Source organism: Ursus americanus, chromosome 32 (genome assembly GCF_024610735.1).
Source record: "Ursus americanus isolate L20-20 chromosome 32, mUrsAme1.1.p, whole genome shotgun sequence".
NCBI classification, from domain to species: Eukaryota; Metazoa; Chordata; class Mammalia; order Carnivora; family Ursidae; genus Ursus; species Ursus americanus.
In genome coordinates this window covers 20,829,844-20,857,677 of record NC_142158.1, presented here as the reverse complement: position 1 = coordinate 20,857,677, position 27,834 = coordinate 20,829,844, and the positions used below count along the sequence as shown (strand labels likewise).

The window sequence follows — 27,834 nt, the reverse complement described above, 5'->3', positions numbered from 1 at the left end:
ATCTCAACAAAATAAAGGCAGCCAAAAGAGCAGTTAGAAACCAAAACAGAAGATGAATTGGGGTGTCTGGTGGCTCAGTCGGTTAAGCATCTGCCTTGGTTCAGTTCATGATCTCAGGGTCCTGGGATCAAGCCCCATATTGGACTCCCCGCTCAGTGGGGAGCCTTCTTCTCCCTCTCCCTCTGGCCCTCTCTCGCTTGTGTTCTCTGGTTCCTGTAGACGCGTGCATGCGCGTGCTCTCTTTCTCTCTCTCAGATAAGTAAAATCTTAAAAACAAAAAAAGAACTGAGGATAGATTATGTTTGATATTTATAGTTAGAGATCCAGTGAAGTTATTTGAGAAAGGAGATTTTACAGTCTGAATACTACTGTTTAACGGAGGATAATGTGGAGAAAAAGAGAGTTGAGCAGAAGTCAAGAAAACTAAAAACTAATAGGAATAGAGAGCCTTATGTAAGGAGAAGAAAGACTATATAGTCACGGTAAGGAGTTGGCCATGTAGGAAAGATGTCTCTGGTAATTCTGAGATTACAAATTGGTGAAAAGATACACAAGAAAAGAATGTCTTTTTCATGACAAACAAGTTCTGAGTTAGGATTGTGGAAGAGCCTTGCCCCATCTCCACCCTCTTTCATTAATCCTTTAACGCTGGTTAAAAGAAATTTGAAAAGCTCATATAGTCACGGTGTCTTACACATCGAATGTGCTTCATGTGTATTTAGTGTTGAATTGGGTTTGCTTCCGGCCCCCAGATTATTTATTGTAAATATCAGTGGTATTTTTGACATTTTTTTTTTTTTTGCCATGTTTTGCCAAATGAAGAACCCTTAGTTCTTGGAAAGAAAAAACTCAGTCCACATTTAAAGATTCACTCTTAATCTTTGAAATTAAGTTCATTATTTATGATTACCTAGGGTAGACTTTTCTTTAGGGTTATAAGGAGTATTTAAAAAATTTTAATGCCCCATTTGTTTTGTTGATTTTTCTAAGCTCATCATTTTACTTTCTTTGGTTACCTTTTGGTTGGCTTTGTGTTATTTGTCATTCCAGAGAATGGTTCAGTTTTCCCATACTCTTGGATAGCTTTCACAAGTTGTTTTTTTGGAGGAAGGGCTATTAGTATGGGAACAAAAATTATATTTTCTTTTCTTTTTTTTTTTTTTTAAGATTTTATTTATTTATTCGACAGAGATAGAGACAGCCAGCGAGAGAGGGAACACAAGCAGGGGGAGTGGGAGAGGAAGAAGCAGGCTCATAGCAGAGGAGCCTGATGTGGGGCTCGATCCCATAACACCGGGATCACGCCCTGAGCCGAAGGCAGACCCTTAACCGCTGTGCCACCCAGGCGCCCCCAAAAATTATATTTTCTTAAGGTGAAACTATTACACCAAGAAAATGTATTAATTTTGAATTCTAGATTTGCTGAAGTCGTTTGTAGCAGTTTGCACAGAATGTTCTTACGTGGGCATAAGAGATTGGTTGAGCAGTGCAGTTGTGGAAAGGGTTCTTTTTCTTTTATTGCAGTTGTAGTAGATTAAAACAGTGCATCAGCTCACCTGTGCGCCGTACAGAGCGTGCCTGCCCTCAGAGATGCTGCCCCAGTGGAGCCAGCGGACAGACTACTTACTGTCCTGCTTGACAGATGGCCATCGTGGAGAGAGTACAGGGCACTAGTGGTGCATATAAGGGGGTGACTGTCCCAGACTTGGAGGATCAGAGAAGGTTTTCTGTGGAAAACTGACATCAAGTTATAATGGTGGCAGTTTTGCTTACCACTGAAGCCTCTGAAAGTAGAGAAGTTAATCTGGTAAAGTAGGACTTAAATATTCACACCCTTAGTAGACCTTTACTCCGTGTACCTCTCTTTCCTTGTCAAGGTTGGTTTGTTTGGTTTTTTTCCACTTAATATCATAAAGTGGTTTTTCTTCAGGTCCATGTAGGAAGCTGATTTGCCTCATTCCCATAAAGACCTGAAACATTTCTCTTAAGAACTCCAGAAAATGTAGACCTTTAGTAATAGCCATCAGAGGAGCTTTTTCTTCCATAAGAAAACTACTTTTCCCCTTTTCTACTTTCTTCACTCTCATTTTCCCGTTTAGTGGCTGAAGTATCTGTTGGTACCTAAAAACTCTTAAAAAAAAATTGCTAGGCAGGGAAGTACCTCTCCAAGTCTCTTTGGTAGACAAAGTCCCTTATCTTTTTATAGTTTACCCAGTTCTGTGCATAATCAGATTTCTAGTTTCCCTAACAGTTTTTAAAAATTCTAACATCTGGTAGTTGGTTATTTAATATAATGAAGTGTGTTAAATAAGTCTTTTACACTGGAAATAGTTTCAAAAATAGGCTTTTATGTTTATTGCTGGTTTGATTTTCAGAGTTGATATTATAAAGTAGGTATTTACAAAATTAATATAATGGTATGACATATTCGGTAATAAGATAGTCATAGAAATAGGGTGATCTTTTAGGTAAAAACTTTATATCATAGTGAAACTTGTACGACAATTATGTTTACCATGGCCTTAATTGGGAAACAGGTCCCTGAATTTTAGATGATTTTAGTACACTGGTTCTCAAACTTTAATTTGCACGAGAATCAATCACCTCAAGAGCTTGTTAAAACACATTTGCATTTCTCACTTGCTTAAAGGTGACACCAGTGCTGCTGATTTGAAGACTTTAATTTGAGATCCCCTGTTTTAGTCCTTTTATAGTGACTAGATAGGTATATAAGCTACAGAACAGAGGATCACACATAGGTTCACACACATACACATGCACACATATATGATTAAAGAGGAATTGTAAAAGATTCAAATAGTTATTTAAGGCTTATTAGATTTTGTATTTATTGGGTTACCAGAACCTTAGACAGCATGTGCCAAGGACAGTCCTATATTTAAGACTTTACACTTTTTGTTCCCTCAGTCTATAATAGTTCACTAGAAATTTGCATGGCTAGGTCTTTGCTTATATAAAATACCCATTTTGCTCCGCTGCTTTATTTTTGTTCATAGCATTGAATCACCATATTACGTGTTCATATTCTATTTACTGGTGTGTTTGCTCCCAGAGAGCAGGAACTTGTTTCTGCTGTCTCCCCACTGTTCCTTGCCTGACACGTAGTGTGTGATCAGTAAGTATCGATTGAATGAATTGAATGAACAAAACAATGTCTGTGTCTACCTTTGTAAGTTAGACAAGATTCTAAAATATTTTACAGAGATAAAGATTGGATGTAACTTTTGGGTAATATGAATGCTTCCCCAAGTGTTGTACGTGTGTTCCTTTGTTGATAAAGCTACATGGACTGACTCTTTAATTTTCATGTTCATTAGGAGAAAAAAAATTAACAAGTAGCACTGCTTTATCAGTTAAGGACCCTACAAGAAACAGTTCACTCCAGATGGCCCAACTGAAATTATCTTTAAGAAAGAGTCTACATAGAGATACGCTGGTGGTTAAAGGAGTAAATACTGGATAGCAAGATGCCCAGAAATTAGCAGTAGTGGGAAGCTGCTACTCTTCCTAGGACTGGAAGGATAAAGAAGAAATGGTGTAGCTGGAGTGGAGGAAGGGCCACCTGGCTGGAGCAGTAGTTTTAGAGGTGGGGCCCTTGATCAGAGGGGAAGCACGAGAATGACTGCTCTTTCCTCCTTTCCATAATCTCTAGTATCTCCTAGTATTTTATGGGCCAGTCCTACCAGAACCCAATTTGGTGGGATGACCCGTCAAGGATGGAGTGAGGGAAGAGCAAGTGAAGACCAACACAGCATCAAATCTGTGATTTTTAGGAAGAACTAAATTTATTGAGAGAAATTAATGGATAGAAAACCATTAATAATAGTACAGGTAAAAACCGTGGCTAAAGTTTGGGGATCAGTGGGAAAATGTTTCTATAAGCTGCATTATATTCAGCACAGTCCACTCTAAGATTTGTTTTTCTGATTAATTTTAGAGTATTTTACGATATATTTTAATTACTGTCTGACTAGTGTTCCACATGTATGTGTTTTCCAGATAACTATTAAGACTTAAGTATACATAATTTTTATTTCTCTCCTACAGAGGGACCTTTTCCCTAAAATGTATTGTAATTTCCTGAAATGCATCTAATTTCCTAATCTCTTTAACTAGAATGTTCATTCTCAAACTTTAGCATACAGAGGAATCACTTGGGAAGGTCTGTTAAAACAGGTGAGCCCTGCTTTTTCTGAATTTAGTAGGGCGGGGAGAGGGCTTGAGGGGTTGCTGACATTACCAGTAAAGGGACCACACTTTGGAAACCATTACATGAGAGTCCACTGAGCTTAATTTTTGTGGTTGCCTTAGGGTCATTTACCCTACAGAGGTATCATGCAGTTAGGGATGTTGGTTTTTATAATGGTTCCAGGTCAGTTTTATCACCTGTGTCTCTTTTTACTGTCAGGATCTTCGTGCTGCCCTTTCTTGTGCTACCAGTAACTCTTCTCTCACTGTACTTTTCTTGTACTAGAGCAGCTGTGGGCCATGATCAGATACATTGGTTAAATTTTAGTTTAGAAAAGAGAAGGATCCAAGCAAAGTTCGTGAACTTTAGTGAGTGAGCTTTATTTTATCCATTTTGACTGTTCAATTTTGTTTACTGATTATTCTGCACAATACCTAATGCTGCCCCATAAGTGGCCTTTGGTAAAGTATTGTGTTAATTTTAAGTTGTTCTGTACTTCCCCCCCCCCCTTTTAAGGTTTATTTATCAGAGAGAGAGAGCGAGCGAGAGAGAGAGAGAGAGAGAGAGAGAGCGCGCGCGCGTGCGCAAGCACAAGCGGGGGCGGGGAGGGGCAGAGGGAGAAGCAGGCTCTCCTCCGAGCAGGAAGCCCAGTGAGGGTTTTGATCTCAGGACCCTGGGATCATGACCTGAGCCAAAGGCAGATGCTTAACCAACTGAACCACCCAGGTGTCCCTAAGGATTATTTATTCATTTGAGAGAGAGTGACAAGTGGGGGGGGGCAAAGGGAGAGGGAGAAGCAGATTCCCTGCTGAGCAACCCCCCTCCCCCAATATGGGGCTCAATCCCAGGACCCTGGGATCATGACCTGAGCCACCCAGGTGCCCGGGACTTGCACCCTTAAGTAAGTAGGGACCACAGGGAATCTCTGATGCTTTTAGTAGCCTAACACCTTAGAAATTCACAAAAAACCTTATTTTACATTAAATTCTTGCTATCGTGGTTTAGCTAACTTACTGCTTCATATCAAGTATGTGTCTCTTTTTCAAGTTTTGCTTAAATAATACTATATTTTGTAAGCACTTTGCAATCTTTTGAAATATATAGGGAGGGGGTAAATAAATATTTAAGTATAAATAATAAGTAAAATAATAAATATCATATGTATGTTTTTATAAATACTATATCGTGGGTGTAGTCATATATTATCTTTTTTTTCCAAAGGAACTAATACTGTGTAACATTAGCATTGAGAAGGGGAACAGTGAATGTGTGCTTTTCAGTAGAGAGTCTTTTTTATACGGCTGCTGGCTTCCTATGTTGCTGGAGAGCTTATATCATTGTAGTTTGGTTCAAAATTTCTGTTTGGAGAATAGGGGGAAGAATAATTACATATTTCCCAGTTGTTACCTACACCTTTCAAATAGTAGAGTAAATACTGTTCAAGTGCCAGGATCAGAAGTGTGTTCCATCTTTTCTGTTGACAGGATATTTTGAGGCTTTTTTGTCTTAGGTTAGCTTTTGGAGTAGGTTTATATATTCTGCCTTGATTTTTAACTATTGTTTTTTTGTACCTGCCAATTCATGTTTATCCCTCCTGTGATTCTTTCTCTGAAATCCAACTACTGCTACTTTATGAAGGAAATCATTGCCTAAACTTGGTTATCTCACCCCAGTTTGTTTGTTAGTTTTTTTTTTCTCATTAAAATTACCAGTAATTTAATTATCAGTATGTTTCTGTTATATTTTGGAAATTGTGAAATGCTTTCACCTTATTTCATTTGATCTTCATTATAATTCTCTCTCAGGTCAGAGTGGGTGTTATTGTTGTTTTACGTAGAGTAAATCAAAGTTCAGGGATGTACTCAAACTTTATCCTAGGTCCTACCAGTCCCGAAGCCCATCCCTTACTTTATCCCTCGATAAGCCATAGTAGTTGTGTTTGTACCTTCGGCAAGTTACTTAAAACTTCATTGTCTCTCTTCATCCGTAAAGTGACATTATTAATATCAGCTTCATAAAATTATTGGGAGGATTCAATTTAATATGTGTAAAGTACTTAGAACAGTGCCTGGCACATAGCAAAACTACAGTAAATGTTAACAGTACTGATAGTTGTACCACATTTTTCCCCTTTAATAGTTGTAATAAAATTAATTCCTCAGATCTTCAGACAACATTTGATGTAACGAAATTTTCCCATTAAAAAAATCTTAGGTTATTTATTGAGCTTATTATGTTGGATTAATTGTTATATGTCTTAAAATCATTTTTATTTGTCCAATTTCTTTTTCTTTCTTAATGTACAATAAAATAATTGAGGAAGCCATTGAAGGTATCATTTACGTTGCTTTTTTTTTTTGCAGCTTTGTACCTTTATTTGACAATCAGTGATTAGTTCTCATCCACATTAACTAGATTTTTGAAAGTGGTAACAGGTACGTAGGTAACCAACAAATAGAGCTTGTTTGGTGAAACTTCATCCTCATTACATTTTCTGGACAACGGCACATGAATATGGTATGGAACAATCCTTATTCCTTTGGCCCAGACAGCTTTGTTGAGCCTGGTGTCGATGTGCACATCTGCAGTTCCTATCTCCTTTATGGCAAATTTCCGGATCTCTTTGAGTGCCTGAGGGGCACGCTTCCTCAAACCGACTCCATTGACGCGCTTGTGAATGTGGGTAGTGTTTTCTCTGGTCACTACCTTGTTGATGGCAGAACGGTCCTTCTTGCCACCCTTCTTTGCAGGAGCCATTCTGCCGGGCCCTGTTTGGAAAGGAAGTGTTACTTCTTTTAAAATGCTTGACTCAAAATAGATGCCTTCTCTCTAGGATTATAATATTTTAGTGCATTATTTTATTACTCAATCTAAAAAGTAATCTGGTTTATTTGATGGTCTGTTGTTTAAGAGTTAGAATATAAGGCCAGATAGGGCAGTTATTGACTCATGGATGTATGCATATGTAAGAAAGAAAAAAAGTAGGAATTTCGTAATGTCTATAGAATTTGTAAAATACCATCATGTCAACATCAACTCAAATAACTGAACTTTAGGAAACTTTGTTGGAAGTAGTCATGTTTTGCTTGATATGGCTTTCTTTAATTAGGTACATATTTGAAAAGATAAATTTCTAAAACTGCCTTATGTATTCTTCCTCCAACAGGGCATTCTTAGCAGGGTTACAGAATCTGTTAAGAATATTGTGCCAGGATGGCTACAAAGATACTTCAACAAGAATGAAGATGTATGCAGCTGCTCAACAGACAGAAGAGAGGTACCGCAGTGGCCAGAAAATAGAGAAGACGATCATCTGGTATATGCCGATGAGGAGAGCTCTAATATTCATGATGGGAGAATCACTCCTGAGCCAACAGTCAGTAATACAGAAGGTACAGAGAATGTGAATATTTTGTCATGTGTGATAGGTTTTCATAAATCTCTTTATATTACCTGGTTACAGTACATCTAATGGGGTAGTACGTGAACCATGTAGAAGGAGGGTGAGTTATTTATCAGCTTTTTGTTTAGTAAGAGAGGATGTATCAGCTAAGAATGCAAGCTCTGGGGTTAGACTTGGGTTTGAACTTAAAGACCATCAGCGGTCATGTGGCTTTTTGGACAAGAGCATCTTATCTTCTCAGTATCCTCATAAATTGTTTTGAGATGAGTAGGTGTGAAGCCCTTCTAATAGTCCTGGCACTAAGGGAGCACCGTGTAAGTGTTAACTGTTACAATGAAACTGTGATAATGCCTCCCCCAAAACTAGAATTTAGGTGTAGTATAACCACAGTTGGCTCCTGTCATTTCATTAGTTTTAGAATTAAGTGATCCTGCAGTTTAGTGGCTTGAGCATTTTTTGGATCCTCCTAGAGCATTTCGATGGGGTTTACAAGTATTCAGTAGCTTAAGTATAACCCATGAATATAGCATATTTGGAAATATTACTCTGTCATTTCACCGTATATAGTTTTTACAGATTTTTTGAGATCTATTTCACATACCCATTTAAAGTGTACAGTTCAATGTAAAAGAATGAAATCGGACCACTTTCTAACACCATACACAAAAATAAACTCAAAATGGATTAAAGATCTAAATGTGAGATATACAACCATAAAAATCCTAGAAGAGAGCATAGGCAGTGATTTCTCTCACATTGGCCATAGCAGCATTTTTCTAGGCATGTCTCCTAAGGCAGGGGAAACAAAAGCAAAAATAAACTGTTGGGACTACATCAGAATAAAAGGCCTTTGCACAGCGAGTAAAATCATTAACAAAATTAAAAGGTAACCTACTTGAATGGGAGAAGATATTTGCAAATGGTATATCTAATAAGCGGTTAATGTCCAAAATATATAAAGAACTTCTACAACTCAACACCAAAAAGCTCCAAACATTCCAGTTAAAAAATGGACATAGGGGGGCGCCTGGGTGGCGCAGCGGTTAAGCGTCTGCCTTCGGCTCAGGGCGTGATCCCAGTGCTCTGGGGTCGAGCCCCACGTCAGGCTCCTCCGCTGTGAGCCTGCTTCTTCCTCTCCCACTCCCCCTGCTTGTGTTCCCTATCTCGCTAGCTGTCTCTATCTCTGTCAAATAAATAAATAAAATCCTTAAAAAAAAAAAAATGGACATAGGACCTGGGTAGACATTTTTCCAAAGAAGACATAAAGATAGCCAACAGACATACGAAAAGATGCTCAACATCACTCATCATCAGAGAAATGCAGATCAAAACCACTATGAGATATCGCCTTAAACCTGTCAGAATGGCTAAAATAAAAAAGACGAATAACATGTGTTGGCAAGAATTTGGAGAAAAAGGAACCCTCGTACACTGTTGGTGGGAATGTAAATTGGTACAGCCACCGTGGAAAACATTGTGGAGGTGGAGTTTCCTCAGAAAATTAAAAACAGCATTACCATATCCAATAATTCCACTACTGGTATTTAAAGGAAAAGAAAACAGTAATCTAAAAAGATAAATGCACTGCTATGTTTATTACAGCATTGTTTATAACAGCCAAGATATGGAAGCAATCGCAGTGTCCATCAATAGACGAATGGGTGAGCAAGATGTGGAATACACACACACACACACACACACACACACACACACACACACTGGAATAGTACTTGACCATAAAAAAAAATGAGATCATGTCATTTGCAACAACATGGATGGACCTAGAGGGTATTAAGCTAAGCTAAATAAATCAGAGAAATGAGAAAGACAAAAGCATATGATTTCAGTCATGTGGAATCTAAAAAAAAAATGAACAAACAGGAAGCAGAATCAGAATTACAAATACAGAGAACAAACAAACTGATGGTTGTCAGAGGGGAGGGGGTAAGGAGGTGGGCAAATAAGTAAAGGTGGGTGGGAGATACAGGCTTCTAGTTATGGAGTAAATAAGTCACGGGGATGGAAGGCACAGCATAGGGACTATAGTCAATGATACTGTAATAGAGTTGTACGATGACGATGGGAGCTGCACTTGTGAGCATCGCATATGTATAAACTTCTTGCATCACTATGCTGTACACCTGAAACTAATGTAATGTTGTGTGAGAACTTATACTCCAAAATTTAAAAAGAGAAAGTTTTCAATTTAGTGGTTTTAAATATATTCACAGAGTTTTTCAACCATCCCCACAGTCAGTTTTAGGACGTTTTCATCATCATCCCTATCACCCCCCCAAATCCTAGACCCATCAGTAGTCACTCCCCATCCCAGGCAACCACTGATTTGTCTTTGTCTCTCTGTGGATTTGCCTCAACTGGACATTTCATATAAATGGAGTCAAAGAATATGTGATCCTTTGTGACTGCCTTATGTCACTTAGCATAATGTTTTCAAGGTTCATCTGTGTCGTGGCATGCATCAGAACTTCATTTCTTTTTATTGCCAGGCAATATTCCACGGTATGGATAAAACTACATTTTATTTATCCATTCATTAGTTAATGGACCTTTGAGTTTTTCCACTCCTTGAACATTATGAATACTGCCGCCGTGAATATTCATGTGCAAGGTTTTGTGTGGCTGTGTTTTTTCTTGTGTGTATACCTAGGAGTAGAATTGCTAGGTCACATGGCAATTTTAACATTTTGAGGAATAATTGTTTTCCAAAGTGGCTGTACCATCTTGCCTTTCCACCCACGGTGTATGAAGATTACAATTTCTTTACACCCTCACCAATACTTATTTTCCATTTTTAAATGTTTTTTTTAAAGGTTTTTTTTTTTTTTTTGTAATCTCTGCAGCCAGTATGGGGCTTGAACTCATGACCCTGAGACCAAGAGCTGCATGTTCCTCTGACTGACCCAGCCAGGCATCCCTTTAATTTTTTTATTATAGCTCTTCTAGTGGGTTGAAGTGGTATCTTATGGTTTTGATTTGCATTTCCATGATGACTGATAATACTGAGCATCTTACCATATGCCCATTGGTTGTTTGTATATCTTTGGAGAAATGGCTATTCACATCTCCTTTTTGCATTTTTAATTGGGTTATTTGTCTTTCTATTGTTGAATTGGAAGAGGTCTTTATATATTCTAGATATAAGTTCCTTACCGTTGTAGGGTTTGCAGATATTTTCCCCCTTCTGTGGATTGTCTTTTTTACTCTTGATTGTGTCCTTTGAAGCACAGAAGTTTTTAATTTTGATGAAGTCCAGTTTATCTCTCCATATTCTTTTTTCTGTGTGTGTGTGTGTGTGTGTATATATATATATATATATGCATATATATATACATTTCATTACATGTTTTAGCTTATGTATAATTATAAAAGTTTTCTAACGAGGTGTTGAATTCTTGTCTTGCCTGAATAATTGATGTGGGTGTATGGCCTGTTAATTTTGGTGGACATAGTAACGTCTTTTCCTGCCTGATTTGCTTATCGTGAAACCTAGTGAGAGTGAGATGGGCCTGGAAGAATGATTCTCCGTGTATACAAATGGCCTACCTAAGTTTTCTTAGTAATACTCAATTTGGCTTAGTCTTTAAATGTTTGCTTATTTTTTATTAGAATAACTTAGGAAGTTTTAATATCTATACTTGGGACAGATTTCTTTCAAATACATTACCAACAACCGCCTTGAGGCTTTATCTAGTAGGTCTATGCTGCCTCCATGTCATTTTTTTCCCTGGGCGTTGAAGAGGACCCTGGCTTCTCTTTTCATTAGAGACTTCCGGTATTCCCCAGCCTATATCCACAGTGACTGACACTCGTTTCCATCTTAATGAACATGCTTTTGAGGATTAACTAACTTGAAGAATTAATTTAGGTCAGGTGCGAGATAAAGGGAGTGTTTCTCATTTTATATCTTTATCTATTTATATCTGTATCTATAAAGTTCTTTTTTGTGTGTGTTTGTATTTTCATTAAAATAATGGAATTAATTTAGTGGTTTGCCAAGGTCAGTTCTAACTTGGATTTTATTCATTATGTTACTAAGTTTATATGATAGCTTTTCTGTTACATGTATAGTATACATAGGTTTGTGAGTTAGCTTCTATAATTACTATGGAAGATTTCAGACTGCACAAGTAAGGAGGATAGTGCAGTGAAACCCCCATGTACCCATTACCTGGCTTCAAAGACAAGGTATTATGGCTGATGTTTTCTCTGTTCCCACACTTACTCACCTACTTTCCCACCCTAACTCCTCTAATTATGTAGAAGCAAATTGTGAGGCGCTTCTTGATACTAATTTCAGGAACTTGATAGCATTACCCGCCTCGTTCTTATCTTAGATCTGAATCCAGCTCCTATGTTTTTTTTTTTTTTAAAGATTTTATGTGTTTATTTGAGAGAGAGCACAAGCGGTGGGAAGGGGCAGAGGGAGAGGGAAAAGCAGGTCCCCTGCTGAGCAGGGAGCCTGATGAGGGGCTGTGGATCATGACCTGAGCCAAAGGCAGATGCTTAACCAACTGAGCCACCCACCTGCCCCAGTCCTTTGTTAGCTCCAGAAAATTCTTTTCTCACAGTATTGCATTATTCAGTAGTTGTAATCACATAATGTGTGATTTAAAGTACCACTGATAACTCCCCCAGTGTGATGAATATAGATCTTACTAGGTAAAGAACTGTTTGTTGACTCTGAAACATTACATTTAAATTTGACCGTGCATTCTCAAAAAACAGCTTAGACCTCTCTGCTCTTAAGTGGTGTCAAATTATTGAAAGCTTAAAATAATTGGAAGTTTAAAGCAGTCCTGAATGTTGTTTACTCAAAATTAATTTTACCAGTGTAACTTTTATATTAATAGTAACTGGAGCTGGAGGGTATTGTGCATTCTTCAAATAGTACAGGGCAGTAAGAGCAGTTACAGGATCTGTGGCCTGTTGAAAATCTGTTCTCTGCAGCTTTCTGCCTGTGTACTTCATTGTGTTGACTGTCTTAATGATGGTGAGCCTTTGGGTGTCTGGATTTCTTTTGCTAGGTTAGTGGAATCTGAAATAATGTACATGTTTCATTGAGTCAGTCTTTCAGGCCTCTGAAAGATCGCACAATGGCATATCTAGTACACTAGTCAACAGTAGATGAAAGTTGTAGACTGCTTTGTCTAATTGATACCATGTGATTCCAGGTATACTCTGAGAAACTGAGCATTTGTGGCTGATACACATCTGTAGATGACTTGGCCTTGTTTAGTCTTATTATCCCAAACTGTGTTATTTATTGGGCTTGGTTTTGGGGGTGAAGAAGCTCTGTAAGTATTAAAAAGTAGCATTGCTGTTAGCATCATACCTTCAAGTAGAAGTAGGTCATAGTAAATTCCTTTTTCCTTTATAGTTTCTGTGTAAACTAGATTTAGTAGATGTCTGCCAATAGCTAGAAAATTGTCCCCTTGCTTTTATCCTGTAGGATAGACTGATGCGGGGATGAGAGAATGAAATAAGTAAAAAACAGTTTTATGATATAATATACTACAAAATTAGAATACTAAATAACCTAAGAAACATTTCAGCCTTTATGTATGTGTGTCCTGACTGCATAAAAATTGAAATAATATAATGTTTAAATGCCTATAGGTTTAACTGTCAATACCAGTAGATTTTCAAACTTTGGCCTGTCTCTGTCTTAACTTGAGTGAGCTTGATAAGAAATTACTACATATAGGGGCGCCTGGGTGGCTGAGTTGTTAAGCGTCTGCCTTGGGCTCAGGGCATGATCCCAGAGTCCTGGGATCGAGCCCCTCATTGGGCTCCCTGCTCCGCTGTGAGCCTGCTTCTTCCTCTCCCACCCCCCCCCGCTTGTGTTCCTCTCTCTCTGGCTGTCTCTCTCTCTGTCAAATAAATACATAAAATCTTAAAAAAAAAATTACTGCATATAAAACAATTTAAATGTTCTATTGGATTTTTAAAATATGTTTTTTCATGAATAGTTTTTTTTTTTTTTAAGATTTTATGTATTTATTTGACAGAGAAAGAGAGAGAGTGTGTGAAAGAGCACAAGCAGGGGAACCAGCAGAGGGAGAGGGAGAGGGAGAAGCAGGCTCTCCTATGAGCAGGGAGCCTGATGCAGGGTTCGAACCAGAGCTGAAGGCAGTTGCTTAACCAACTGAGCCACCAAGGTGCCCTGAATAGCGATTTTTTTTAAAAAAAAGAATTCTTTAGGGGCGCCTGGGTGGCACAGCGGTTGAGCGTCTGCCTTCGGCTCAGGGCGTGATCCCGGCGTTATGGGATCGAGCCCCACATCGGGCTCCTCCACTGTGAGCCTGCTTCTTCCTCTCCCACTCCCCCTGCTTGTGTTCCCTCTCTCGCTGGCTGTCTCTCTCTGTCAAATAAATAAATACAATCTTTAAAAAAAAAAAAAATTCTTTATGGCTGTTCTTGGTACACCTTACTTTAAAAATAATTACTATTTTTAAAAATTATTTGTTAATTGTAGAATATAACAATATTTACCATTTTAGCCATTTTTAAGTGTACATACAGTTCAGTGGCATTAACTACATTCATATTGTTGTGTCACCATCACCACCATCCACTTCAGCTTTCTTCATCCTGTAAAACTGAAACTCTGTACCCATTAAATATTAACTCCTCATTCCCTCTTCCTTCCAGGCCCTGGCAAACACCATTCTACTCTCTGTGACTTTGACTACTCTAAGTACCTGATCTGAGTAGAATCCTACAGTTTTTTGTCCTTTTGTTGACTGGCTTATTTCACTTATCCTAATGTCTTCAAGGTTCATCCACGTTATGCCATGTATCAGAATATATTTCCTTTTTAAGGCTGACTAATATTCTGTTTATACCACATTTATTCATTTGTCAGTGGATACTTAGGTTGCTTCAGCCTTTACTGTGAATCATACTGTTCAGAACATGATTGTATTAATCTCTTTGAGACCCTGCTTTTAGGTTTTTTAGGTATATACCCAGAAGTGGAATTGCTGGGTCATATGGTAATGATGTTTTTAATTTTTTCTGAAGAACGGCGCTACTGTTTTCCATAGCGGCTGCGTCATTTTACGCTTCCTACCACTAGTGCAAAAGGGTTCTATTTTCTCCGCGTTCTTGCCAACGTTTATTTTCTGTATTTCTGATAGTAGCTGTCTTAATGGATGTGAGTGGATCTCATTGTGGTTTGATTTGCATTTCTCTGATGATTGGTAATGCTGGGCATCTTTTCTTATGCTTCTTGGCCATTTGTATATCATCTTTGGAGAAACATCTGTTCAGGTTCTTTGAAGTTTTTTTAAGATTTTATTTACTTATTTGGGGAGGGAGGGAGGAAAGGGAAAAGGAGAGAGAATGTCAAGCAGACTCAGCACAGTGCCTGATGCTGGGCTCACTCTCATGACCCTGAGATCATGACCTGAGCCGAAACCAAGAGTCGGATGCCCAACCAGCTGGGCCACCCATGCGCCCCTCTTGCCCAAGTTTTAATCAGGTTATTTGATTTTTTGTTGTTGTTGTTGCAGGAGTTCATGCTTATATATTCTGGATAACCTCTTATCATATGTATGATTTGCAGATATCTTCTACTATTCTGTAAGTTGCCTTTTTACTCTGTTGATTATGTGTTTTAGTGCAGTTGTTTTTTTTTTTTAAGATTTTATTCATTTGACAGAGAGCACAAGTAGGCAGAGCGCAGGCAGAGATAGAGGGAGAAGCAGGCTCCCTGCTGAGCAGAGAGCCTGATGCAGGGGTTGATCCCAGGACACTGGAATCATGACCTGAGCCGAAGGCAGACACTTAACCAACTGAACCACTCTGGTGCCCCTAGTGCACTATTTTTAATATAGTCCCATATATCTCTTTTTCTTTTGTTGCCTGTTATATCTAGGAAATCATTGTCAAGATCAATGTCATGAAGCTTTTCCCTTCTGATTTCTTCTAGTTTTATAGTTCTGGATCTTGCTTTTAGTTCTTCAGTCCATTTTTAGTTAATTTTTGTATATGATGTAAGAGAAAGGTCCATTTCCATTCCTTTGCATGGCTATCCAGTTTTCCCAAAACCATTTGTTGAAGAGACTGTCCTTTCTCCATTAGAGTAGTCTTGGCACCTTTGTGGAAGATCATTTGACCATATATGTAAGGGGTTATTTCTGGGCTGTCTATTCTGTTCTGTTGGTCTATATGTCTGTCTATATGCCAGTACCACACTATTTTGATTACTGTTTTGTGATAAGTTTTGAAATCAGAAAGTGCGTGAGACTGCCAACTTTACTGTTCCTTTTCAAGATTATTTTGGCTTTTAAGGGTCTCTTAAGGTTCCATAAGAATTTTAGGATGTATTTTTCCATTTTTGAGAAAAATGTCATTGGGTTTTTGAAAGGCATTATATTGAATCTGCAGATTGCTTTGGGTAGTATTGACATGTTAGCAGTATTAGTTCCTTCGATGTAAGAACGTGGATGTCTCCATTTATGTCTTAAATTTCTTTCAGCAATGTTTCATAGTTTTCATTGTTCAAGTCTTTCACCTCTGGTTAATTTCTTTTTTTAAGATTTTCTTTATTTATTTGACAGAACTAGAGAGCACAAGCAGGGGGAGCAGCAGAGGGAGAGGGAGAAGCAGGCTCCCTGCTGACTAAGGAGCCCAATGTGGGGCTCGATCCCAGGACCCTGGGATCATGACTTGAGCTGAAGGCAGACAGTTAACTGACTGAGCCACCCAGGCGCCCCCCCTTGGTTAATTTTTAAGTGTTTTATTCTCTCCGATGCTGTTGTTAATGGAATTGTTTTCTTTTCTTTTCTTTTCTTTTCTTTTTTTTAATGTTTTATTTATTTATTTGAGAGAGCGAGAGAGACCGAGAGTAGGGTGAGGGGCAGAGGGAGACGCACATTCCTTACTGATCAGGGAGTCTGATGCGGGGCTTGATCCCAGGACTCCAGGATCATGACCTCAGCTGAAGGCAAAGCTTAACCAACTGAGCCACCCAGGCACCCCTGGAATTGTTTTCTTATTTTACTTTTCAGAATGTGCATTGTTAGTGTATAGAAACACAACTCATTTTTATGTATTGGTTTTGTACATCTGCTACTTTGCTGAATTTGTTTATTCCAGCAGTGTTTGTGTGTGTGTGTATGTGTGTGTAATATTTAGAAGTTTCTACGTATAATCTATATCATTTGTGAATTAGGGATATTTTACTACTTCCTTTCTAATTTGGATATCTTTCTTCTGCTTGCCTTTACTACTCTGGCTAGAACTTCCAGTACAGAGTTAAACTGAGTTAAATAGAAGTGGGTAGAGCAGATCCTGATTTTAGAGGAAAATCTCTTTCACCACTGGGTTTGATGTTAGCTATGAGTTTTCATATATGGCTTTTATTAAGTTGATATCTCCTTCTAGTCCTAGTTAAGTGTTTTTATCTGCATCTTATTTTTTGCATAATAGTACTTTGAAACTAACACGGAATTGTTTTGTATTGCTTATGCTGTTAAGTATTTTTGAAGACATACTTTTGGGAAGAAAATTACAGAGTAGCAGATACAGTCCAGCAGCACCTTAAAGAAAAGTAGAATCTTTTTTTTTTTTTTTAGGATTTTATTTATTTATTTGACAGAGGCAGAGACAGCCAGCCAGCGAGAGAGGGAACACAAGCAGGGGGAGTGGGAGAGGAAGAAGCAGGCTCCCAGCGGAGGAGCCTGATGTGGGACTTGATCCCAGGACTCTGGGATCATGCCCTGGGCCGAAGGCAGATGCTTAACGACTGAGCCACCCAGGCGCCCGAGAAGTAGAATCTTCTTACTCACTGGGAAGAGTAAGGAATCATTCATCATGAGGGAATTACTAATATAATTTAGCATATTTATAGGTGAGAAGATCTTTTAATTTTTTTCTTTCTGGTAGATACTTAATAGGCATTTGCTAAAACTTAAAGCCCATTCTTCTTTATTTCATTTAGAAATTGGAGACTACCACTTCTATAACATGTTTGTCATCCAAAGGCCAGAATCACATGTAATGGTGAAACATTAAGAAACATTCCTGTTAAAATCAGATGTAAGATGGAAGCCCATCATCACTATTTCTAGATATTAAAGATGTAACTATAGAGGATGTGTGTATATGTGTAAGTATTGGGAAGAAGGAGGCAAAATGATCCTTGCTTGCCAGTAATACCCAGAGAAACCTAAGCAACTTGATTAAAAAAACAAAGCAAAACTTGTTGGAATAAGAGAATTGTAGAAATTAATCACAAAGTTAATAATAGGAAAAATACCCAATAACTCTTACCTAAGCAGTAACCAGTAAAAAGTATGAAGGAAGAAAGGATCCCACTTATAATAACAAACAACAAAACTGTATAATAATAAACTTAAGAAGTATATGGTACTCTAGAAGAAGAAATTCTTATAAATTCTGCTGAGGGACATTAAGGAGACCTGAACAAAGGGAAAAGTCAGTAGTAAAACAATGCTGGGCATGATAGTACTACCTTTTTAAAATCTTTTAACTGGGGGCATCTGGGGGGCTCAGTCGGTTAAGTGTCTGCCTTCAGCTCAGGTCATGATCCCAGGATCCTGGGATCGAGCCCCACATTGGATTCCCTGCTCAGCAGGGAGTCTGCTTTTCCCTCTGCCCCTTTTCCCCCTTCCCTTCTCCGTCCTTCCCTCCCTTCCTCTCTCAAATAGTTAAAAAAAATAAAATCTTTTAACTTTAGTGTAATCCAGATCAAATAATTTTAATGAATCTTTTAGGAACTTTGAACATACTTAAAATACTCATTGTTATTTTTTAAAGATTATTTATTTAGAGAGCACAAGTGGGAGGGGCAGAGGGAGAGGGAGAGAGAATTTCAAGCGGACTCCCTGCTGAGCACAGAGCCCAACATGGGGCTGGATCTCACAACCCTGAGATCACAACCTGAGCTGAAACTAAGAGTCAGGTGCTCAGCTGACTGTGCCACCCAGGTGCCCTTAAAATACTTGTTTTAAAGCCTTTGTGAAGGTTAAATTGGCTATCTTATGTCCAGTTCCTATTGACTGCTTTTCCCCCCACTATTGATGGCATTTTTCTTATATATATCAAATAGTTTCTGCCTAAATATTGTCATTTTGAATAATATATGTAAAGATTCTGGATACTGTTATCTTCCCCTGAGGAGTATTGATTATTGTGTGAGTATTGATTATTAAGTGATCATTTTGAACTTTGTAAACTCAGTTTTATGTTTTGTTAATGTGTATCTGTGGAAGGTCCAAGGTGTTTAACGTGGTAGAACTTAGCCTCCAAACTGTTTCCCCTTTGGCTTTTTAGGATGAGTCTACTGTAGGTCTTGTTCTAGGACATCATCCCTAGTTTCATGGGGAAGTGTTTCCAACATCTCAGCTGATTGCCATGAATTTAAGGAGGTGCTTTCATGGGATAAGTTCTGGCAACACTGTAGCTTCTATGTCCTTAGCACTGCTTGTCCCCTAGTACTGTGTCTGTTTTCTCAACTCTATAGCAGCTGGTATTTGGTAAGCCTTAGATGGTCTTACTCTGTGCATGGATAGTCTGGACACTCCCATTTGGACTTCTGAAGGCCCCACCCTAACCAGTTTTCTACTGTCCACTGCCCTTAATTTGATTTCTGCCTGCCATGTTCTGCTTGGCCTCCAGTTTTCTCTTCCAGGTCCAAAAATGTACCCAGGTAGAGAGCAGGATAGTGATAGGGCTCACTTTTTGAGTTTTCTATTTACTTTGAGTTTTCCTGTTTTTGAGTGCTATTTTATATTGTCTGAAAGCTGTCTCATATTTTGTCCAGTATAATAATTATTTACATTATAGAAGGGCTAGTCTGGAGGCCCAGTTATTCCAGCCTGTCAGTCTTTTGTAAACTTGATAAATCATTTTAAAGTTATTGAAAATATACCTGAAGATGAATAGAGAGATTCTGAAAAAGAATAAGGGGAATGTGGGGGTATGTTGGAGTAACTTTTACAGTTACTAAATGTGTTCTAAAGTTAGAGTAGGTGAAACATTATCATGCTGGTACAGATATATCACCGGGCGAAGGAGTGAAAAGCCTTTTGGAATTTAGTATTGTGGTAGTTCTGGTTTCTCAATCAGTGATTAAGAGATAGCTTGTTTAAGAAGGCTATTTTAGAATTTGAACAGGCTAACCATTTGGAAAACAAAAGCTGAATCATTCTTTCACTACTACATCATAACTGATTCCAGATGGACTCAAGATTCAACATTATATTGAAATAAAAGTAACAGTACAGTACCAAAAAAATGAGTAAAATTTTTAATTTCTTACAGTTTTGGAACGGTAGAAGTCTTTGTAAACAAGGTACAAGTTATTTTCTGTGCTACGAAAGACCTCATTAAAATGAATAGGTTCAACCAATGGTGAAAAATTAGTTGTAGTATTTCAGATCATATCACAGTATCTTACCAAAAATTAGATTTCACTGATCTTCATAGTAAGAGGGACTATATCAGTAAGCAATTAATAGAAGAAATATAAATGACCAATGAATATAGGGAAGGATGCTCAGTATCCCTCTCATTTAAGTAAATGCAAGTAAAATAATGATGCCATTTGACATAGGAGATTGACAGAAATCAGAAAAGGTTAATATCCAGTGTTAGGATAGTGGACGTGTACATTGTCATTTGCTGTTTGTGGGAGTATAACTTGACAAGATCACAGTATGTCTCATAAGCAAAAATGAGCACACACTCTGATCCAGTCTGACAGAGCAGTTCCACATATAATTGTTTATCACACTGAATCTCATACCTTGGATACTTAAGCAGCTTTAGGGGCTCAACTTAGGCTTACAGAATCAGATATTCTTGTGGGTAGCTTAAAAGTATTTGTTTAATAATTTCTCTTCATGTTTCTGTTATATTCTTAGAGAACCATGGATTAATCCAAAAGAATACTCTGAAAAGTATGCAGATATCAGAGCATACATGTTTGAGCATTGGGAAAATAATCACATAATATAGTCAATGACGATAAAATACAATGTGGTCTTTAAAGGGAATGCTTTGTATATAGAGACAATTAATTATATTGGTAAATGGAAAAACCAGTCCTAGACCTGGTTGCATGATGTGATGATATAATTACAGAAAACATTTATGTATGCATATAAAATATCTGGGAGGATATACAAATTTAATAGTGGTTATTTCTGGAGGAACCAGACATCCTTTTTGTTTTATGACTTTCTTATATAGCTTTTTTGATTTTATTTTTTACGAGCAAGTTTTATAATATCAATTCAAGGAAAATAAAGGACCATGCACTTTCAGAAGTCGTATGAGAACCCTGAAACATGGTTTGATACTAGGTTAAGTAAATTCATTGCAGTTAGATGAAACCTTGTTTGGCTAAAGAATAACTAAATTGGGCTTATTGTGGGAGGCTTCAGTGACTTGAATCGAAGCTATATTTATTATATAGTATGTTTTTTAAACACCATTTTGTTGTGATATTGCTTTTTCTAAGCTGTATATTCATAATGTTTGTTTGTTTTTTTAAAGAACCCTCAACAACTAGTACTTCTTCAAATTACCCAGATGTATTAACAAGGCCTTCTCTTCATCGGAGCCATATGAACTTCTCCATGTTGGAATCTCCTGCATTACACTGTCAGCCCTCTACATCCTCGGCATTCCCAATTGGCAGTTCTGGATTTTCCCTTGTAAAGGAAATTAAAGATTCTACCTCTCAGCATGATGATGATAACATCTCAACTACCAGTGGTTTTTCTTCAAGAGCTTCTGATAAAGGTATTCTTGGCATTTGGTAGTGAAGTTAAATTTCATGGGATGAGTTTTTTCTGACTTGTAATTTCCCTTTTCTTGTAATTAGTGCTCTTACTATGCATTGCATACTTTTGTTTCAGATATAGCTGTTACAAAGAACTCTTCAGTGCCACCTCTGTGGTCCCCAGAGGCTGAACGTACTCCTTCTCTCTCACAGCACACTGCCACCAGCTCAAAAAAACCAGCATTCAACTTGTCTGCCTTTGGAACACTTTCCCCTGTGAGTACTACTAGGATTTGATATAATCACATTCGATTTTGAGTGTTTATTGGTCATAATTTATTGTTGTGTTTCTGTGCAGTCACTTGGGAATTCTTCAATCCTTAAAACAAGTCAACTTGGAGATTCTCCTTTTTATCCTGGAAAAACAATGTATGGTGGGGCAGCAGCTGCTGTAAGACAGCCTAAACTACGAGACACACCGTATCAGGTTGGTTTGAATAGAAGGACTGAGAATTTTCTATAGTAGTAGTAGTAGTAGTAATAATAATAATAATAATAATTGACAAGTAACTAATGGACCTCAAGTGGAGTTGTGGTTTGGTTATTTTTTGGTAAAGTGATGGAACTATGCATTAAAACATTCTTTTCATTTAGGGACTACTTGAACATTATTTTAGACCTAAATGAATATTTATTCATTATGTTTGTGAGTGTGTTTTATGCGTCTGTGCTTTAGGAATTAATGTAGAAGTTAATATTCCTTTTAAAAAAATTGAGGTGTAAATTATGTATAGTAAAACTTATTAGAGTAATTGAATTTTAACAATACATACAATTGTGTACCCACTCTGCAAAATATTGAATAAACATTTCCAGCATCCCAAATGTTACCTTATGCCCCTCTGTAGTTGACTCCTCTTTCTGCTTTCCACTCTGGGGCAACCACTGATCTGTTTTCTTTCCCTGTAGTTTCGATGTTTCCAGAACATCATTTAATTTTAATCAATAATAGTTTCTAGCCTTTTGAATATGGCTCGTTCTACTTATAAGGCATGATGTATCTGAGATTTAATATATATTTTTGCCTATGTCAGTAGTTACTTTTATTGCTGAGGTGTAATTTATCCATTCAGTAGTGACAGGACAGTTGGGTTGTTGTTGATTTGGGGCAGTTATGATTAAAGTGGTTGTGAACATTTTGTGTGAACGTTAATTTTCATTTCTCTTGGGTAAATACCTAGAAGTTGGCTGCTGGGTCTTAATGGTTAAGTATACATTAAACTTTATAATAAATTGCCAAACTGTTTTCCAGAATGGCTGGTACCACTTTGCATCCTCAGCAGTGAATGTTCTGGGCAGCACTTGTCATCAGTTCTTTGTTTTTTGTTTTTTTTTAAATTTTAACCATTCTGATAGGCATGTAGTGGTAACTCCACATTACTATGGTTTTTATGTATGAAACCAAGTGTCATTTTGTGTGCTTATTTGCCATAAATGTATCATCTTTGGTGAAACATCTGTTCAAATCTTTTGCCCATTTTTTGTTTTAAAGATTTGTTAGTTTATCTTTAGAGAGAGTGCACACGCACGTGAAAGGGGCGAGGGGCAGAGGGAGAGACTTTCAAGCAGACTCCCAGCTGAGCCGGGAGCCCAGTGTGGGGCTCGATCTTATGACCCTGAGCCAACATCAAGAGTCAGACCCTCAACCAGCTGAGTTACCCAGGCTCCCCTTGCCCAATTTTAATAGGGTTGTTTTCTTATTAATGAGTTTTGAGAGTATGTTATTCCTTAATTAAGTCTTTTATTAGATATATGTTATGCAAACCTCTTCTTCCATGCCCTGGCTTAAGTCTTTTGAAGAGAAGTTTTTTACTTTTGATGGCATTCAGTATATATATGTATATATATATATAATTTTTTTTTTCTTATGTGGCTCATGCTTTTGGTGTAGTATGTAAGACATGTTTGCCTAAGCTAGCATCACAGATTTTCTTCTGTGTTTTCTAGAGGCGTTATAGTTTTAGGTTTTAATGTTAGGCTTCTGATCTGTTTTGTTAATTTTTGTCTATGGTATGTGTCATGTCATGAGGTAGAGATCAAGATTCTTTTTTTTTTTTTTTAACATAAAGGATGTCCAATTTTTCAGTCCGGTGCCATTTGCTGAAAAAGTTATACATTCTACATTGCTTTGCCTTTGCATCTTTGTTTGAAAATCACTTGACCATATATGTGGCTCTGTTTCTTGATTTTGTTATTTTCTATGTATCCTCTGGCCAACTTTAAACTCTCTTGATTACTGTAGCTTTACAGTAATCTTGAAATCACTAATATGAGTCCTCCAACTTTGTTCTTTTACAAGCTTATTTTGGCTTTCCTAGATCTTTCACTTTTTCATAACTTTAGAATCACATTACCAGTTTCTACAATCTACTGGCATTGAGTCTAAAGATGAATTTAGGGAGAATATACATCTTAATAAACTTGAATCTCCCAATCATTGAACACAGCATGGCTTCCATTTGTTTGTTTTTTTTTGAAATTTCTTTTATCAGTGTTTTGTAGTATTCATCACACAGAACTTGCACATATTTTGTTGGATTTATACCTAAGTATTTCATGTTATTTGATATTAAGTTAAGATAGAGTAGCCCAAATAGTCTGTTCAATAAATTGAATATGTAGTTAAAATACCTTCCAGCAAAGAAAACTTCAGGCTCAGATAACTTCCTTGGTGAATTCTACTAGACATTTAAGAAAGAAAGAATACCAGTTCTACACAAACTTCTCCATATAATAGGAAGGTACCTTCCCATCATATTTATGAGGCAAACATTACCCTGATACTGAAACCAGACAAAGGCATTATACAAAAGCCACAGACCAATATTTCTAATGAATTACAGACCCAAACCTTCTCTACAAATGTTTGCAAATTGAATCTACCATATATAAAAAGGATATTATTTAATGAACAAGTAGGGTTTATCCCAGGAATGCAAGGTTGGCTCAACATTTGAAAGTTAATGTGATCTACCACGTAAACAAACTAAAGAATAAAAACCATACGAACATCTCCATAAATGCATAAAACACATTTGACAAAATTCAGTGTCCATTCATGATAATTTTCTGTAGCCCAGGGAATAAATGGGGATCTCCTCAACCCGATAAATGGTATCTATTGAAAATCTTTAGCTGGCATCATACTAATAATGGTGAAAGACTGAATACTCTTCTCAGGTCCAGAAGAGAACAAGGATGTCTGCTAGCGCTGCTACTGTTTAATGCTGTACTGCAGGTCCTAGCCAATGCAAGAAGAAAGAAATGCAAGGCTTGGACAATGTACTTATCTACGTAGAAAAGCCTAAGGGAAAAAAAAGTAATCAGAATTTACAAGTGAGTTTAGCATGATCACAGGATACAAGGTCAATATAGAAAATCAGTTGTATTTACATATGTATTAGCAAAGAACAAGTGGAAATTGATAACTTTTTAAAAAAATAAATTCAAGGTAAATTCCACCATTCTGTGTTTTACCTTAAGAGTTTTTTGAAGCTCATAAAAATTGTTTTGTTTATATTATTGTGCTTACTTTTACAGATTTTGACATTTTAAAGTTGGAGTAGTAATTATATTCAGAGTATGTAGGCTTTTGGTGAGGGGAGTCTGTGTGAAGATGACAGTCCGTAACAAACATAGCAATGGCATAGAAACAAGTATATTTTAAGATTTTATCTTGTCTTTAGTTTCTTGCTTTCCTGATTAGAGGATGATTTCATGTATATAGTCAACAGTAATTAGGAGTTTTATTTCTGAAAGTGTTCATGAAGGGCAATATTTTGTTATTTCAGGAAGTGTTAACTGGATATTGGAGTTACACAGGGAGCTTTTTCCAGAGCTTAAACTGGATCATGTTATTCCCTTAAAATTTTTTTAAAAGTTAAAATAATAGTTAAGTGTGTTAGTAGGATATAAGATGATGCAAGCCTATGATTCATAGAATAGTCCAAGTCAGTGTATATTCTTGCTATTTCTTCTTTTTTTTTTTACATTGAATCTTTTTTTTTTTTAAAGATTTTATTTATTTATTTGACAGAGAGAGACAGCCAGTGAGAGAGGGAACACAAGCAGGCGGAGTGGGAGAGGAAGAAGCAGGCTCATAGCGGAGGAGCCTGATGGGGGGCTCGATCCCATAACGCCGGGATCACGCCCTGAGCCAAAGGCAGACGCTTAACCGCTGTGCCACCCAGGCGCCCCTCTTACATTGAATCTTATACTTTTTAATGCTAAGTCGTGACATACCCTTAAAATCCTTCTCAGCACAGGCTTCCAAATGTTTATCATTGGCATTTGGGATGAATCCATTACTCCTTTCCTAGAGTGTTAGAGATGGGAGATATATTAAAGATTCTCTAATTCAGTTCCATTTTATTGATTAGTGAATCGAGGCCCTGAGCAGCCAGTGGCCAGTAGAATCCGGTGACAGGACAGACTGTCATATTTTCCTAGAGGATTTTAATGTTGCCTCATGTTTGCTGAATTTTCTGCCCTGATCAGCAATCCTTAATGGGCATCAAGTTCTTAATAAAACCAATGGAGAATATTGCAGCTACTCTGCAAATATCATCAATGTTTGGTATCAGAGAAACATTATTTATCAAGTAGTTATTATGGTTCAGTTTCTCAGATATTATGAGCTATTTGTAGAAACTGAGTTGTGTTTAGATTGTGATAATATCTTTATATCAAGCATTGCTGAATTGTTTTGTGGTAGTCACTTGGTTATTGGATTGTTGTAATGCATTCTTGAGAAAAGAAAGTGTTTTAATTGGAATTTGTAAACATTGCTTACATATTAAAGGGTACTTATCTGTTCTTTATAAGAGGTTTTTCTTAACTCCAATTTTAAGAAAGTTAAAGGTCATGAAGAAATAGCCTGAGTGTTTAAATTTTTCTTATATCAAAATTTGAGAAGTGAGTTAAGTGTAAAAATTTAAATTTCCTTTACAATAGAGACTATAGGCTCATTTAGTTATCTTGGAATTTAATTAACTAATACCGAGAATAATGTTTTAATGTAGTTCTTGTTAACTTAGTTCTTTGATTTATTTATGTATTTTTTATTGAATTACAGTTGAACACACAGTGTTATATTAGTTTTAGGTATACAACATAGTGATGGCATAGTGATTCAACAAGAAATGTTCTTTGATTTAAATATCAGGGATAAATGGCTCAAGGTAATGCTAAAATTTTATACCAGTGATCTCACTTTTCCCATTTAACATAGCTGCAGATCTGTAGCAAGGTGCATGCTGTCTTACTTGTTTCTGATTGTAAAAGTAATTGGCTTTTTAGTAAAGGTATAAAGAAAAAAAGTTGAACTTAATGCTTAATGACATTAAGTCATTAAGAAGTAAATTGCTCTTACCACATTAATCCTATTTCTCTTTGGATATCCATTCTGTTTTGTAAATATTTTTATTTCCTCAAATATGTGCTTTAGAGTTCACGGTCCAAAAAAATAATACAGTGTTTGTTTTTTATAGGCACCAGTCAGAAGACAGATGAAAGCTAAGCAGCTCAATGCACAGTCCTATGGTGTGACGAGTTCAACAGCTCGGCGAATATTGCAGTCTTTAGAGAAGATGTCAAGCCCTCTAGCGGTAAATTTTTAGAATCACAATTAAATGCAGGTGTGTGGCAAAATTTGAGTTTTGTGAAAAATCTTAATTTTGTTACTGTTTCAATATTAACAGGATGCAAAAAGAATTCCATCTATTGTTTCTTCTCCCCTGAATTCTGTAAGTTGACTTTTAAACCATTTTTTAGAGATATATTTGTATATATTGGTGATGAAAGTCCTATTCTTCAAAATTTCCAGTCTATTCTAAATAGTATTTTTACTTTTTCAGCCTCTGGATAGAAGTGGAATAGATACCACTGCAGACTTTCAGGCCAAAAGGGAAAGGGTAAAACTTTTTTTTTGCATTTATTTACTTAAAGTTTCAATAGTTTTGTTATATTTATTTTTAAGTTAGTAAAATATACAAATTGAATTTGATAGTCATTAGGGAACATGTTTGAAAGATAAGATAATGTTTGACTTGGACATTGTAGCTTCTTGTGATGGCCTGCCTTAGCACAGTGCAGTATGTGCAGTAAATGCTTAGTCAACATTTTTTGGTTATTTGGTGTTTCTACCTTCAGCATCTCGGTAGTCTATGAGTAACTCTTACTTTCCAATAAATAGAAGTAGGAGTGAACAGTGCTTGCAGTGTTTAGTAATCATAGAAGTTCAGTGACTAAAACCCGCACTGAACATAGTTATCTTTGTAAAGTTTCCTCATTAACAAACATGTCAAATCTGTTGTGTGTAATAGAATTTCAGATTGCTGGATCTTTCATTAGTCAGCCAAAATACTGTTCCAAGGTATGGGAACT

The 27,834-nt window shown here is 37.0% G+C and overlaps 1 protein-coding gene and 1 pseudogene across 3 annotated transcripts in view; one reads left to right on the top strand and one right to left on the bottom strand.

The window, feature by feature from the left end:
* NUP153 (nucleoporin 153) overlaps positions 1–27,834 on the top strand; it is a 74,010-nt gene that overhangs the window by 6,235 nt on the left and 39,941 nt on the right. For all 3 annotated transcript variants that reach the window (XM_045811713.2, XM_045811715.2, XM_045811716.2), the window contains exons 2-8: positions 7,377–7,602; positions 21,162–21,410; positions 21,527–21,666; positions 21,749–21,877; positions 26,940–27,056; positions 27,150–27,194; positions 27,306–27,362. In XM_045811713.2, the coding sequence (XP_045667669.2) occupies positions 7,377–7,602; positions 21,162–21,410; positions 21,527–21,666; positions 21,749–21,877; positions 26,940–27,056; positions 27,150–27,194; positions 27,306–27,362 (963 nt within the window). The remainder of the gene's footprint in view (positions 1–7,376; positions 7,603–21,161; positions 21,411–21,526; positions 21,667–21,748; positions 21,878–26,939; positions 27,057–27,149; positions 27,195–27,305; positions 27,363–27,834) is intronic.
* LOC123801608 (large ribosomal subunit protein eL31 pseudogene) lies at positions 6,559–6,988 on the bottom strand (annotated as a pseudogene).